Here is a 14077-nt window from a genome sequence, read left to right as displayed (position 1 = left end):
GTGATGGCTTTTTAAGTAATGGTTTAATTACTGCCACCTTAAACGCCTGTGGTACATAGCCAACTAATAAAGATAGATTGATCATATTTAAGATCGAAGCATTAAATAATGGTAGGGCTTCCTTGAGCAGCCTAGTAGGAATGGGGTCTAATAGACATGTTGATGGTTTGGATGAAGTAACTAATGAAAATAACTGACAGAACAATCTGAGAGAAAGAGTCTAACCAAATACCGGCATCACTGAAAGCAGCCAAAGATAACAATACGTCTTTGGAATGGTTATGAGTAATTTTTTTCTCTAATAGTTAAAATTTTATTAGCAAAGAAAGTCATGAAGTCATTACTAGTTAAAGTTAAAGGAATACTCTGCTCAATAGAGCTCTGACTCTTTGTCAGCCTGGCTACAGTGCTGAAAAGAAACCTGGGGTTGTTCTTATTTTCTTCAATTAGTGATGAGTAGTAAGATGTCCTAGCTTTACGGAGGGCTTTTTTATAGAGCAACAGACTCTTTTCCAGGCTAAGTGAAGATCTTCTAAATTAGTGAGACGCCATTTCCTCTCCAACTTACGGGTTATCTGCTTTAAGCTGCGAGTTTGTGAGTTACACCACGGAGTCAGGTACTTCTGATTTAAAGCTCTCTTTTTCAGAGGAGCTACAGCATCCAAAGTTGTTTTCAATGAGGATGTAAAACTATTGACGAGATACTCTATCTCACTTACAGAGTTTAGGTAGCTACTGTGCACTGTGTTGTTATATGGCATTAGAGAACATAAAGAAGGAATCATATCCTTAAACCTAGTTACAGCGCTTTCTGAAAGACTTCTAGTGTAATGAAACTTATTCCCCACTGCTGGGTAGTCCATCAGAGTAAATGTAAATGTTACTAAGAAATGATCAGACAGAAGGGAGTTTTCAGGGAATACTGTTAAGTCTTCAATTTCCATACCATAAGTCAGAACAAGATCTAAGATATGATTAAAGTGGTGGGTGGACTCATTTACATTTTGAGCAAAGCCAATTGAGTCTAATAATAGATTAAATGCAGTGTTGAGGCTGTCATTCTCAGCATCTGTGTGGATGTTAAAATCGCCCACTATAATTATCTTATCTGAGCTAAGCACTAAGTCAGACAAAAGGTCTGAAAATTCACAGAGAAACTCACAGTAACGACCAGGAGGACGATAGATAACAACAAATAAAACTGGTTTTTGGGACTTCCAATTTGGATGGACAAGACTAAGAGTCAAGCTTTCAAATGAATTAAAGCTCTGTCTGGGTTTTTGATTAATTAATAAGCTGGAATGGAAGATTGCTGCTAATCCTCCGCCTCGGCCCGTACTACGAGCGTTCTGGCAGTTAGTGTGACTCGGGGGTGTTGACTCATTTAAACTAACATATTCATCCTGCTGTAACCAGGTTTCTGTAAGGCAGAATAAATCAATATGTTGATCAATTATTATATCATTTACTAACAGGGACTTAGAAGAGAGAGACCTAATGTTTAATAGACCACATTTAACTGTTTTAGTCTGTGGTGCAGTTGAAGGTGCTATATTATTTTTTTGTCTTTTTGAATTTTTATGCTTAAATAGATTTTTCCTGGTTATTGGTAGTCTGGGAGCAGGCACCGTCTCTACGGGGATGGGGTAATGAGGGGATGGCAGGGGGAGAGAAGCTGCAGAGAGGTGTGTAAGACTACAACTCTGCTTCCTGGTCCCAACCCTGGATAGTCACGGTTTGGAAGATTTAAGAAAATTGGCCAGATTTCTAGAAATGAGAGCTGCTCCATCCAAAGTGGGATGGATGCCGTCTCTCCTAACAAGACCAGGTTTTCCCCAGAAGCTTTGCCAATTATCTATGAAGCCCACCTCATTTTTTGGACACCACTCAGACAGCCAGCAATTCAAGGAGAACATGCGGCTAAACATGTCACTCGGACCGGGATATATATAATTATATTATTGCCAAACAACAATCATATAAAATTAGTTGGATACACAAACTGTTTGACCCACATCCATCAAAGAACATCACATCAAAGCTCCTTAATATACAATAATGTTCTCTTTTCCAGGCAGTACCGGCTCGCAGCATATCGCTGCTTCACAAGATACATACACAGGGGGCAACTGTTGGGCAGACATGTCCGGAGACCATTGCCATCATACAGTACATTAGGCATTTCCATTGCCTAATCGAGTTTATAAGGGCTACAAAGAAGTGAGGAGAAGCCTGAACCCTTTAGAAGAGTATATGGACTAACTATACGTTACATTTTCAAAGTTAATTTTGAAATTAAAAATTTTTTTTGGTTGAGTTTATCATATGGTTAATAAAGAGTATATGCAAGACTGCCTTTGTGTGTGCTGTCTGTTCGTTTGGTCTGTATCTTGTATTGCCTTTTTTCAGATATCTGAGTATTGTCAGGATGATCAAGCAGTAAGACAAAGGTTATGGTTAACATGCATCAATCTAAAACCTGTAAGGACTAATTCACATTTATGTCTAATCTTGATGCATGTTTATTCACAAGATCAACTTTTGGTGGTGCCAGAATCTGTGCAATATTTTTATTAGCTGATGGTCTTTTTGAGATTGGTAAGGTAATTTCTTCTTCTTTGACTTGAATAACCCGAACAATCATGTTTAGTGGGCTCATATGTCTTTCTAGCTACCCAGCTATGAGATTGTTTTTCTAGACTTGCCTAAATTTGGGTTCTCCAACCTGATTTCTGCCTTTGTGTGATTGCTTGACCACAGCCTGTTGCCTTCCAACATTAGTATTGTGGTCTAATGCTGCAAGTTTTACCCTAGCAGACATGCAAGGGTAATCAAACTCTTGTCTCTTTGGGCAGTATGCCAACAGCTTGGAATGGAAGTTTGAATCTACAATATTCTGGATAGTACTGTCCATAAATGAATAGGTAATTTTGTACTGAATCTGGACTGTCACATTTGCCATCTCCTGCCAAAGTCAATGGCTATGGTCTGGTGACACAGGAAATGGACTTTTAGAGGGTGATGTATTTTCATGTATTGTAGATTCACTAAAAGAATGAGGGATATGCGAATGACACGTATTTGTTAGTGTGTCATTTGAATGCTCGCCTCTACTTGATCCTGGTGTAACAGGTGTATTCTTGATTGGGGTGGATGTAAGTGGGGTGTTTTGTTCTGTACTGTGATAATTGTGATCATGTGTTGTTTTCTTTGTATCTGCTGCCTTTGAAAAGTGGACAGATGTATCTTTCTCCAACACTGACTCTGGCCTCACATGGATATACAAGGACTGGGTCAGTCTGGCATGCTGCATGGCAGACCTGTTGAAAGAAAAATATAATTTCATGCATTAGAACTTCATTGAAATACAGAATTTCAGTGGTAAACTACAACTGACAACAGGATTGCCATCAAGCAGCACCATTGCCATGTAATGATAAATTAAGTTCAGCTATAATGTTTACACTTATTGGGTTACTCTTTTGGCAGCTTGCTGAAAGAGACAACATGAATTATATATTTTGTACTGCCCTGTTCATCATTAGATGTAGCACTGTATTGGCTGAAAAAATTATTTGGTCCACGTAAATGCTTAGGAACATTAATGCTTATCATAATCTGGAAATAAACCAGTTAGATTTTTCTCCCACAAAACTGTTTGCTTGTTTCATGACATTTTATAGACAGTAAAGACTTGATGTCATCTATAGCACATTCTTCAGCTTGTGGCCTTGTAGTAGCAGGAGTGCTTTTAGGGGCAATCAAAGCTGAAGTCTGCAGTAGTGTAGTGAGCATCTGTAGTTGAGAGATATGTGCATTATGTTCACATTCTTATTTTCTGATATTTCATTACTTTATACCATGACTACTTTTTTCTTTTTTTCCAGTTTACTTTATTAACTCTCTGGAGTCTAGGGTATAACCTCATCTGTGTGACTTTACAGTTTTTCTTCCATTCTGACATTCTGTATGTAAAAACATGAAATTTGAATATTAATTTTTTGTTTACAGTGAAAACCATAAGCATCTTTAACGAACCATTTTTATAACTTAGTTATAAAGTGCTGTACAGCAATTTACATGCAATAAGATGCCACACAAATTATATTTGTGCCACTCAGATACACAATTCCTGTCCAAAGCAAGACTTCTCTGACTAATAGCTCTTAGCTTTGAAATGGCCTGATGCATTGTCATTCTTGCTGCTGGCACAGTGCTTGGAGGCACTGTTTGTCTCTGGTGCCTTTTTTTTTTCCCCTCAAGAACAATCCCACGTGGGGTCCAACAACAATCCACATGGAATCGGTGGTTTTGATTGGTTTACATCATGTGTTTTTCCACCAATGATAAAAGTAGGATGTTTCTTTTTCCCCGGCCACAGCAGAGGAATGAGGAAAACATGCATGTGCGCACGGTGAATGCAGCGCCTCCGGAATCAAGAATATGGGTGTATGATCAATTTTGGTTTGGTTTAAAGCATGCGCTTAACACTAAATCCTAAAAGGACAGTCATGGTTTCCTTCCCTTTGAAACTGCTGCAAGCAGAGAAGAGGAAAGAGGGTGAGAAGTCCGTTCGCACGCATGTTGGACGAGCGCACGAACGGCGAACCGCTCCACACACATTACCATAATAATAATAACACAGCAAAAATAGGTTATGTGAGTTTGACGTGGATCTGCGTTGAGTGACTCCAGAGGGTTAATTGACTGTTTATATTATTATATAAAGCCACAATTTTAGTATCTTACCTTTGATGTATTCCATTTGATCAGACTTGTTGTGAAAGTGTCGTGACACGGACCCACAACAGGGGGCGTTAATGAACGGACAATGGATAAGCCAAAAAGTAACAATTTAATGTTGTGAATCGCACAACAACGTACAGACAATAACAATATGGTGGACTGTCAATCATACACCAGGTGACGTGTGGGCAGGCTCGACGATAGAAGACGCCTGGAGAGAGAAGAGCTGGATCCCCACACAGCTTCCAACACCAACGGATCTGAAGAACACCGGAGCCGCCAAGCCCTGCGCCCCAGGTGGCCGCTGTCTTCAGCAGTCAGACCCGGTACTGCTGGCAGAGAACAGAGACAGTCCAGATGAGTGTGAGTTTGCACACTCAGTAATCCCACAGTCTGTATTAAGTAAAGGAGGGAAAACCTCCACCTCCAATCACACACACTCGTGCAGCTCCTGGTCAACCACTTATCTGAGTTGGGGCCGTCGCTGTCACACCAAACGCCAATCCCTCAGATAAGGACACACTCCAGGAAAACGGCTGCAACAGAAGTTCAGGTTATTACACACAAAGTGTCAGTCAGCAGAGAAATTACCTGAATGGTAGTTGATTTCTCGGCGAGGAGGTGGAGTTGCAGTCCGGTCTTTGTAGTGGTGGTGATGGGTGACAGCTTGTGTTGATTAATGACAGCTGTCACCTCCAGCAAAGCCGACGCCCTCTCGTGCTTGAAGCCCGCACTTCAAGCAGGGCGCCATCTTGTGGTGGTGGGCCAGCAGTACCTCCTCTTCAGCGGCCCACACAACAAGACTCTTTTCTCGTCTGTCGTCATTCTTGACACTTATGTGCATGAATTACGTCTTCACATACCACTGAATTCCATTCGAATGGGAAGGTTTTCAGTGTATGACCTGTACCAAGGCTGTGTAGCCAAACATATAGCTGATATTTTCACTTTATAAAATGACAGACGTGACACTAATTTAAATAACTTGTCCGGAATTAGTTTGTTTAAAATTTTAACCATAAGTCAAAACTGTCTGCCTGTGCATGACTTGGGTGATATCTATAAATGAACGGTTACACTGGTATATAAATATTTAGACGTTGTCTGCTTCAGGAATAAAATGTGCTATTTATTATGGATTTTGGTGTGTTGAATTCAAATATGACAATAACAGTGGGCAAAGGGCTTTACATTTTGCATATACATAATTATATAGTGTTAACAGTAGAGTTTTCATGAAAAATCATAATGTAACACTTTAAAAATCAACAAAGGGTTATATATTAACCCATATTTGCACAGTAGTAACATTTCTTAAAACTACAGCCAATCAATAATTTCAAACATTTTCATTCTCCATGGCCCAAAATGAGTGAAGTTTGACCATCTTCATTTCAGAAGCATTTTGGCTGTAGACCAGTGGTATTGGAGCCAAAGCCTCCATTTGTTTCATTAAATGCAAATTGCATATATGTACAAGGTCTATTAGAAAAGTATCCGACCTTATTTAAAAAAACAAAACAAAACATGGATTTGAATCACGTGTGCTTGCGTGAGCCAACCTTGAACCTTCATGCGCATGCATGATTTTTTTCACACCTGCCGGTTGCGTCATTCGCCTGTGAGCAGGCTTTGAGTGAGGAGTGGTCCACCCCCCTCGGCGGATTTTCATTGTCAGGGAAATGGCTGAGAGACTGCTGCTTTGCTTGATCAAATTTTTTTTAGAAACTGTGAGGCACATCCATGTGGACACCATTCAGGAAATTCAGGTGGTTTTTGGTGAAAATTTTATGGGCTTCAAAGACATTAAGGGATGTTACTGTCGCTTTAAGGACGCCCTCAGCAGCTGTGGGGCGTGCCGCGCTCCAGCTGCCATCGACAGGCTGAACGACCATTTCATTTCTAAATGGATCGCTCTGTGGATCCGTGACCATCGTGTGCACTTTCTCTGGTTATCACAAGAGCTGGACATCACCCATTTTCCTGCAGATTTCACTTTTAATGAGATTTTGTCGTGGAAAGCCGAGCGGACGCTTCGCGCGTCATGATGGACACAAAACCACCTCCGTTTTGGTCTCACAGGAGGGCTTTGAGATGGCGTTCAAACAGCTGTCGGTGGTTTTTCAGTCGAGTGATTATCCAAGAAATTGTGGATGTGCCTGGACATGCCAGAACATGTTCTGTGACGCTTCATCACGGCGTTCCTCTGCACGTCTGTCTCAATTTGCCAAAAAAGTGCTGATGTCCACGTCTTTTCACAATTCCTGTGCTAGTCCAGACGACGTCCCGGATAAAACACAGCGTCCAGTTTGGAAATGAACGGCACATTCCACTGTTACGGGGAGTTTTTGTCATGAAAAGGAGCTGACGCTTCACGCGTCACAACGGCAAGCGAGACAAAGAACACCTCCGTTTCTGAGTTCCAGAAGGACAAGCTGGGACATGCCTTTCAGTACTTACCATATCAGAGAAATTGTGGAGAGGTGGACATGTCCCACTCAGAGAATGTCACTACAGCTTTATGGACGCCCCACAATGACGCTCGGCGAGCCGCGCTCCGAGCCGCCATCGAGAGGCAGAAACCACCACATCATTTCTAAACGGATGGCTGTGTGGAGCCGGGACTGTCGTGTGCAATTTCTCTGGTTATCACAAGAGCTGGACATCAGCCATTTTCCGGCAGATTTCACTTTTAACAAGAGATTTTGTCATGGAAAGCCGCACGGAGGCTTCGCGCGTCACGACGGATTCGCTGATGAAGCGAGACAAAGGAACACCTTTGTTTCGGAGTGCCAGGGGACAAGTTGGAACATGCCCAGCTCTCCACAATTTCTCTTATACTCACTCAACTGGTAAGCACTGAAAGCCGAGATATACATGTCCCAACTTGTTCCTCGGATTTCACAAATTTCATTTCACAGCCCTGAGAGAGTAAAGATCAACTTCTGAAGAGATTTTTACGAGATTTTGCACATACTGTTACTACTGCTGCCACTACGATTACTAGTAGTAATAATAATAATAATAATAATAATAATATATTTTTATCAACTAAAACATTCAGTCAGTTTTACACTGAGTGTCCTAGTTTTACGCCTTTAATTCTGTGCTTAGTGGAATAGTGGAACAATATAAAAAAATGATTTTCTTAAAGTAAAAATTCTTGAGGTTTAGTGGCTTCTTCTTCTTCTTCTTCTTATTCTTCTTCTTATTATTATTATTCTTCTTCTTCTTCTTATTATTATTATTTTTCTCATTCTGTCTCATTGACATTTGTTGGCTATATTTCCTACTTTGTGATGCAAAGCGTCATTGAAGTTCAAAATCTCCAAAAGGAGAAACACAGCAAAAGTCCAAATTCAGTCTGCAGTAGTGAAGTGTATGATTTGTTACACTTTACACATCTAATTAATCCAGTCAAGACTAGCTTGTTGGCATGTTGGATATTGTATTTGTGCATTTGTAGTTTGAGTGATTCGAAATATTTAAACAAAGCCATTTGGAATACATGGATTCATTACTACAACCCCTGGCAATAATTATGGAATCACCAGCCTTGGAGGATGTTCATTCAGTTGTTTAATTTTGTAGAAAAAAAGCAGATCACAGACATGACACAAAACTAAAGTCATTTCAAATGGCAACTTTCTGGCTTTAAGGAACACTATAAGAAATCAGGAAAAAAAAATTGTGGCAGTCAGTAATGGTTACTTTTTTAGACTAAGCAGAGGGAAAAAAATATGGACTCACTCAATTCTGAGGAATAAATTATGGAATCATCCTGTAAATTTTCATCCCCAAAACTAACACCTGCATCAAATCAGATCTGCTCGTTAGTCTGCATCTAAAAAGGAGTGATCACACCTTGGAGAGCTGTTGCACCAAGTGGACTACATGAGTCATGGCTCCAACACGAGAGATGTCAACTGAAACAAAGGAGAGGATTATCAAACTCTTAAAAAAGGGTAAATCATCACGCAATGTTGCAAAAGATGTTGGTTGTTCACAGTCAGCTGTGTCTAAACTCTGGACCAAATACAAACAACATGGGAAGGTTGTTAAAGGCAAACATACTGGTAGACCAAGGAAGACATCAAAGCGTCAAGACAGAAAACTTAAACCAATATGTCTCAAAAATCGAAAATGCACAACAAAACAAATGAGGAATGAATGGGAGGAAACTGGAGTCAACGTCTGTGAAAGGAACTGTAAGAAACTGCCTAAAGGAAATGGGATTTACATACAGAAAAGCTAAATGAAAACCATCATTAACACCTAAACAGAAAAAAAACAAGGTTACAATGGGCTAAGGAAAAGCAATCGTGGACTGTGGATGACTGGATGAAAGTCATATTCAGTGATGAATCTCGAATCTGCATTGGGCAAGGTGATGATGCTGGAACTTTTGTTTGGTGCCGTTCCAATGAGATTTATAAAGATGACTGCCTGAAGAGAACATGTAAATTTCCACAGTCATTGATGATATGGGGCTGCATGTCAGGTAAAGGCACTGGAGAGATGGCTGTCATTACATCATCAATAAATGCACAAGTTTACATTGATATTTTGGACACTTTGCTTATCCCATCAATTAAAAGGATGTTTGGGGATGATGAAATCATTTTTCAAGATAATACATTTTGCCATAGAGCAAACACTGTGAAAACATTCCTTGCAAAAAGACACATAGGGTCAATGTCATGGCCTGCAAATAGTCCAGATATTAATCCAATTGAAAATCTTTGGTGGAAGTTGAAGAAACGGTCCATGACAAGGCTCCAACCTCCAAAGCTGATCTGGCAACAGCAGTCAGAGAAGGTTGGAGCCAGATTGAAGAGTACTGTTTGTCACTCATTAAGTCCATGCCTCAGAGACCGCAAGCTGTTATAAAAGCCAGAAGTGGTACAACAAAATACTAGTGATCCCTCTGCTTGGTCTAAAAAAGTAACCGTTACTGACTGCCACAATTTTTTTTCCTGATTTCTTATAGTGTTTCTTAAAGCCAGAAAGTTGCCATTTGAAATGACTTTAGTTTTGTGTCATGTCCGTGATCTGCTTTTTTTCTACAAAATTAAACAACTGAATGAACATCCTCCCATGCCAGTAATTCCATAATTTTTGCCAGGGGTTGTACATGTACGAGGTCTGTCCGTAAAGTATCGTACCTTTTTATTTTTTTCAAAAACTATATGGATTTCATTCATATGTTTTTACGTCAGACATGCTTGAACCCTCGTGCGCATGCGTGAGTTTTTCCACGCCTGTCGGTGACGTCATTCGCCTGTGAGCACGCCTTGTGGAAGGAGTGGTCCCGCCCCCTCGTCGGATTTTCATTGTCTGGAAATGGCGGAATGAAAAGGACTTTTTTTCCATCAGAATTTTTTCAGAAGCTGTTAGAGACTGGCACCTGGAAACCATTCGAAAAATTTATCTGGCTTTCAGTGAAAATTTTACGGGCTTCACAGAGAATAAGGAGTTTAACTACAGGTTTAAGGACCCCTTTAAAGGACGGTCGGTGCGCCGCGCTGCGAGCTGCGACGATGCGGCACAAACCACTGGATCATTTCTAAGCTGATGGCTCTGTGGATACGAGACCGTCGTGTGCTCTTTCTCTGGTTATCACAAGACCTGGACATCAGCCATTTTCCGGCAGATTTCACTTTTAACAAGAGATTTTGTCATGGAAAGCCGCGCGGAGGCTTCGCGTGTCACGACCGATTCGCTGATGAAGCGAGACAAAGGAACACCTCCGTTTCGGCGTGTTAGAGGACAAGTTGGGACATGTCCAGCTCTCCACAAGTTCTTTTATACTCACTTGACTGGTAAGCACTGAAAGCCGAGATAGACATGTCCCAACTTGTCCTCTAACACTCCGAAACTGAGGTGTTCCTTTGTCTCGCTTCATCAGCGAATCGGTCGTGACGCGCGAAGCCTCCGCGCGGCTTTCCATGACAAAATCTCTTGTTAAAAGTGAAATCTGCCGGAAAATGGCTGATGTCCAGGTCTTGTGATAACCAGAGAAAGAGCACACGACGGTCTCGTATCCACAGAGCCATCAGCTTAGAAATGATCCAGTGGTTTGTGCCGCATCGTCTCAGCTCGCAGCGCGGCGCACCGACCGTCCTTTAAAGGGGTCCTTAAACCTGTAGTTAAAGTCCTTATTCTCTGTGAAGCCCGTAAAATTTTCACTGAAAGCCAGATAAATTTTTCGAATGGTTTCCAGGTGCCAGTCTCTAACAGCTTCTGGAAAAATTCTGATGGAAAAAAGTCCTTTTCATTCCGCCATTTCCAGACAATGAAAATCCGACGAGGGGGCGGGACCACTCCTTCCACAAGGCGTGCTCACAGGCGAATGACGTCACCGACAGGCGTGGAAAAACTCACGCATGCGCACGAGGGTTCAAGCATGTCTGACGTAAAAACATATGAATGAAATCCATATAGTTTTTGAAAAAAATAAAAAGGTACGATACTTTACAGACAGACCTCGTATGTGTACTGTTTTTGCCATACATCATTTTATCGTGTTTTGAACCTGGGTTTTGTACATCTGGCCCAGGTATGAACCTTTCAGTCTGTAGTGTGAACTCTACGTAACCCTGGACAATGTTTGTTTCTGTGGGACCATAATGAAAGCACCTGCTGTCTTGTTCCTGCTGCATATCCATACAATTTGGCAGCTCAACCTCTGCTGTTCCCATCAGAATGTTACAGTGCAGGATAATGAGGCTGTCACAGACATCTTCCCCATACAGAACCCCTTTGTAGGGCAGATGCATAAGACTTGGTGAAAGACTTATGCTGAGCAGGATACTTTATTCTGTGTGGTTTGACGGCAGTAACATGGTTTTTGTGTGAGAAATGTGTTTCGTGAAATCTATTTGGAAGTACATTTTGAGAATTTAAAGATAAATCCTGTCTTAACTTGCTTTTCAGAAATGTTGGTGTGCAAAATAATTTAGGATCACATTTTTGGAGTTGTAAAGTAGATCACCCAGCATTTCTTTTGTTTGTTTTTATTTAACACATCACTCCCTGTGTGTTAGGAAGTGGCATGCATTATGACTAGTGGGAAATCCTTGAAAAATGAGCAAGAAACATGTCATGTCCCATTGTGTTTTTATTTGCAGCACGGAGGACTTGATATACACACCTCAAAAAAAAAAGTTTATACACCTTTGTTGAACCGTGTATAAATTTGTTTGGTGAAACAGTCTGTTAAACGGGCTACAGGGCTAAATTATTAAAGATATTGTAATATACTTTACCAGAGGACATTTTAGGATTGTTTTTGCCTTGAATTTGATTATTTGAATATTCTTAAGAGTTAATAGTTCATTGATCTTTCAAAGGATGTAATAAATGGTGTGAAAATGACAATATTCTTACAATTATCCCTGGGACAATGGATTGTCCAACAAAGATGTTTGTGATATGCTTTGGCATGAAAATGTTTAAGTGGCTGAGACTTATTCCTGCAGCAATATATCTGAGATTTCTTTCTTTGTTTCTCTTCCCTACTGCATTTGTTTGCATGTATTTGGTCTGTGTACAGCTGCTTTTCATTTGTCTTCTTCTCATGTGCATATTTGGTTTGTGTGCTTAGACGTTCCAGCACCGGAGCAGCCGGAGCTGTTCCTGAAGAAGCTGCAGCAGTGCTGTACTGTCTTCGACTTCATGGACACACTGTCAGACCTCAAGATGAAGGAGTACAAGCGCTCCACCCTGAATGAGCTGGTGGATTACGTGACCGTTAGCCGGGGTTACCTGACAGAGCAGGCCTACCCCGAGGTTGTCAAAATGGTGAGGAGGCACGCAACCATTCAGCACACACTGCACTCAGACCTAACACAGGAGAACGATGAGGTAAACAGTAGTAATGTGTGATAGAAACGATATGCAATATAAATGATACATAATTTGCCTACAGTAGAGGTTTTCATTCTGTTGCACTATCGCAATAATGCATGTTAATGACGTAATCTACCCACAACATGCGAAATGTACAGCCATCAGCTGCATCTAGCTTCAACGCGCCATCATCGGCTGCCTTGAGTAAACATGGCTGAAAGTGAAACGGAGGAGCTGGTGAAAAAGACCGGTCTTGCAGACCGAATGGTCCCCCCAAAAATCGGTCCACCGGCCTTCACTGCGCATGCATCATTTCGGACCACAGCAGCATGTCTGAGACGGAGTCTCTACACCCAAAGCAATCAGATGGATTAATGGCATTATTAACTATCAGTATGACAAGGTAAAACCTCTTAAATCATTCTAAAGTCAGTTTTAAGCAGAAACTCGGTGAAACTCTGTGACACTTGTGAGGGAAAGTCCAGTACAGCACTGTTGCCATGTAGTGCCTTTCCTGAGCATGGTCCAGTGAACATATATCTCAGTGCTGAGGACCCCAGGAACTAGGAAAGGCCAAGCGGACAACCATGCTAGGTATGGCAGATACATTTGGGAAGTGTTGATGGACTAAGGGTGTGTCTGGCTGGTTGCCAGTAAAGGCCCAGACTGGTTCCTTTGTGTTTTGGATGCAGTGACCTTTAGCACAAGCACATGTATACTGGAATAATGCTTACAGTACTATGCATACACTCCTGGAGATGCACACACAGTCATTGGTTTTAAGTGATCTGTGTGTTTTGTTCCAGGTGTCTCACAACATATTTCGCACCCTTCCGCCCAGTGACAGTAATGAGTTTGATCCTGAGGAGGATGAGCCCACACTTGAGGCCTCTTGGCCACACTTACAGGTAAGTGTGACTCTGGCTGGACCACTCAAAGACATTCACAGAGTTGTCCCGAAGCTTCTCCTTTGATATCTTGGCTGTGTGCTTTGGGTCATTGTCCTGCTGAAAGATGAACCGTCGCCCCAGTCTGAGTTTAAGAGCACTCTGGAGCAGGTTTTCATCCAGGATGTCTCTGTACATTGCTGTATTCATTTTTCCATAAATCCTGACAGTTCCTGCCGCTGAGAAATGTGCTCACAGTATGATGCTGTCACCGCCATGCTTCACTGTAGGGTTGCTATTGGTTAGGTGATGAGTGGTGCCTGGTTTCCTCCAAACATGATGCCTGGAATTCATACCAGAGTTCAATTTTTTTCTCATCAGACCACAGAATTTTGTTTCTCATGGTCTGAGAGTCCTTCAGGTGCCTTTTGGCAAACACTAGGTGGGCTGCCATGTACGCGTACCTTTTACTAAGGAGTGGCTTCCATCTGGCCACTCTACCATATAGGCCTGATTGGTGGATTGCTTGCTACACAGGTGGGTGTCCTTCTGGAAGGTTCTCCTCTCTCCACAGAGGAAGGCTGGAATTCTGG

General features: G+C 41.5%; 1 protein-coding gene across 2 annotated transcripts in view; it reads left to right on the top strand.

The window, feature by feature from the left end:
- ppp2r5eb (protein phosphatase 2, regulatory subunit B', epsilon) overlaps window positions 1–14077 on the top strand; it is a 156612-nt gene that overhangs the window by 102273 nt on the left and 40262 nt on the right. For both annotated transcript variants that reach the window (XM_034194918.1, XM_034194919.1), the window contains exons 3-4: window positions 12353–12549; window positions 13404–13505. In XM_034194918.1, the coding sequence (XP_034050809.1) occupies window positions 12353–12549; window positions 13404–13505 (299 nt within the window). The remainder of the gene's footprint in view (window positions 1–12352; window positions 12550–13403; window positions 13506–14077) is intronic.

The sequence above is a fragment of the Thalassophryne amazonica genome, chromosome 19 (assembly GCF_902500255.1).
Source record: "Thalassophryne amazonica chromosome 19, fThaAma1.1, whole genome shotgun sequence".
NCBI lineage: Eukaryota > Metazoa > Chordata > Actinopteri > Batrachoidiformes > Batrachoididae > Thalassophryne > Thalassophryne amazonica.
This window is presented reverse-complemented; position numbering and strand designations above follow the sequence as displayed.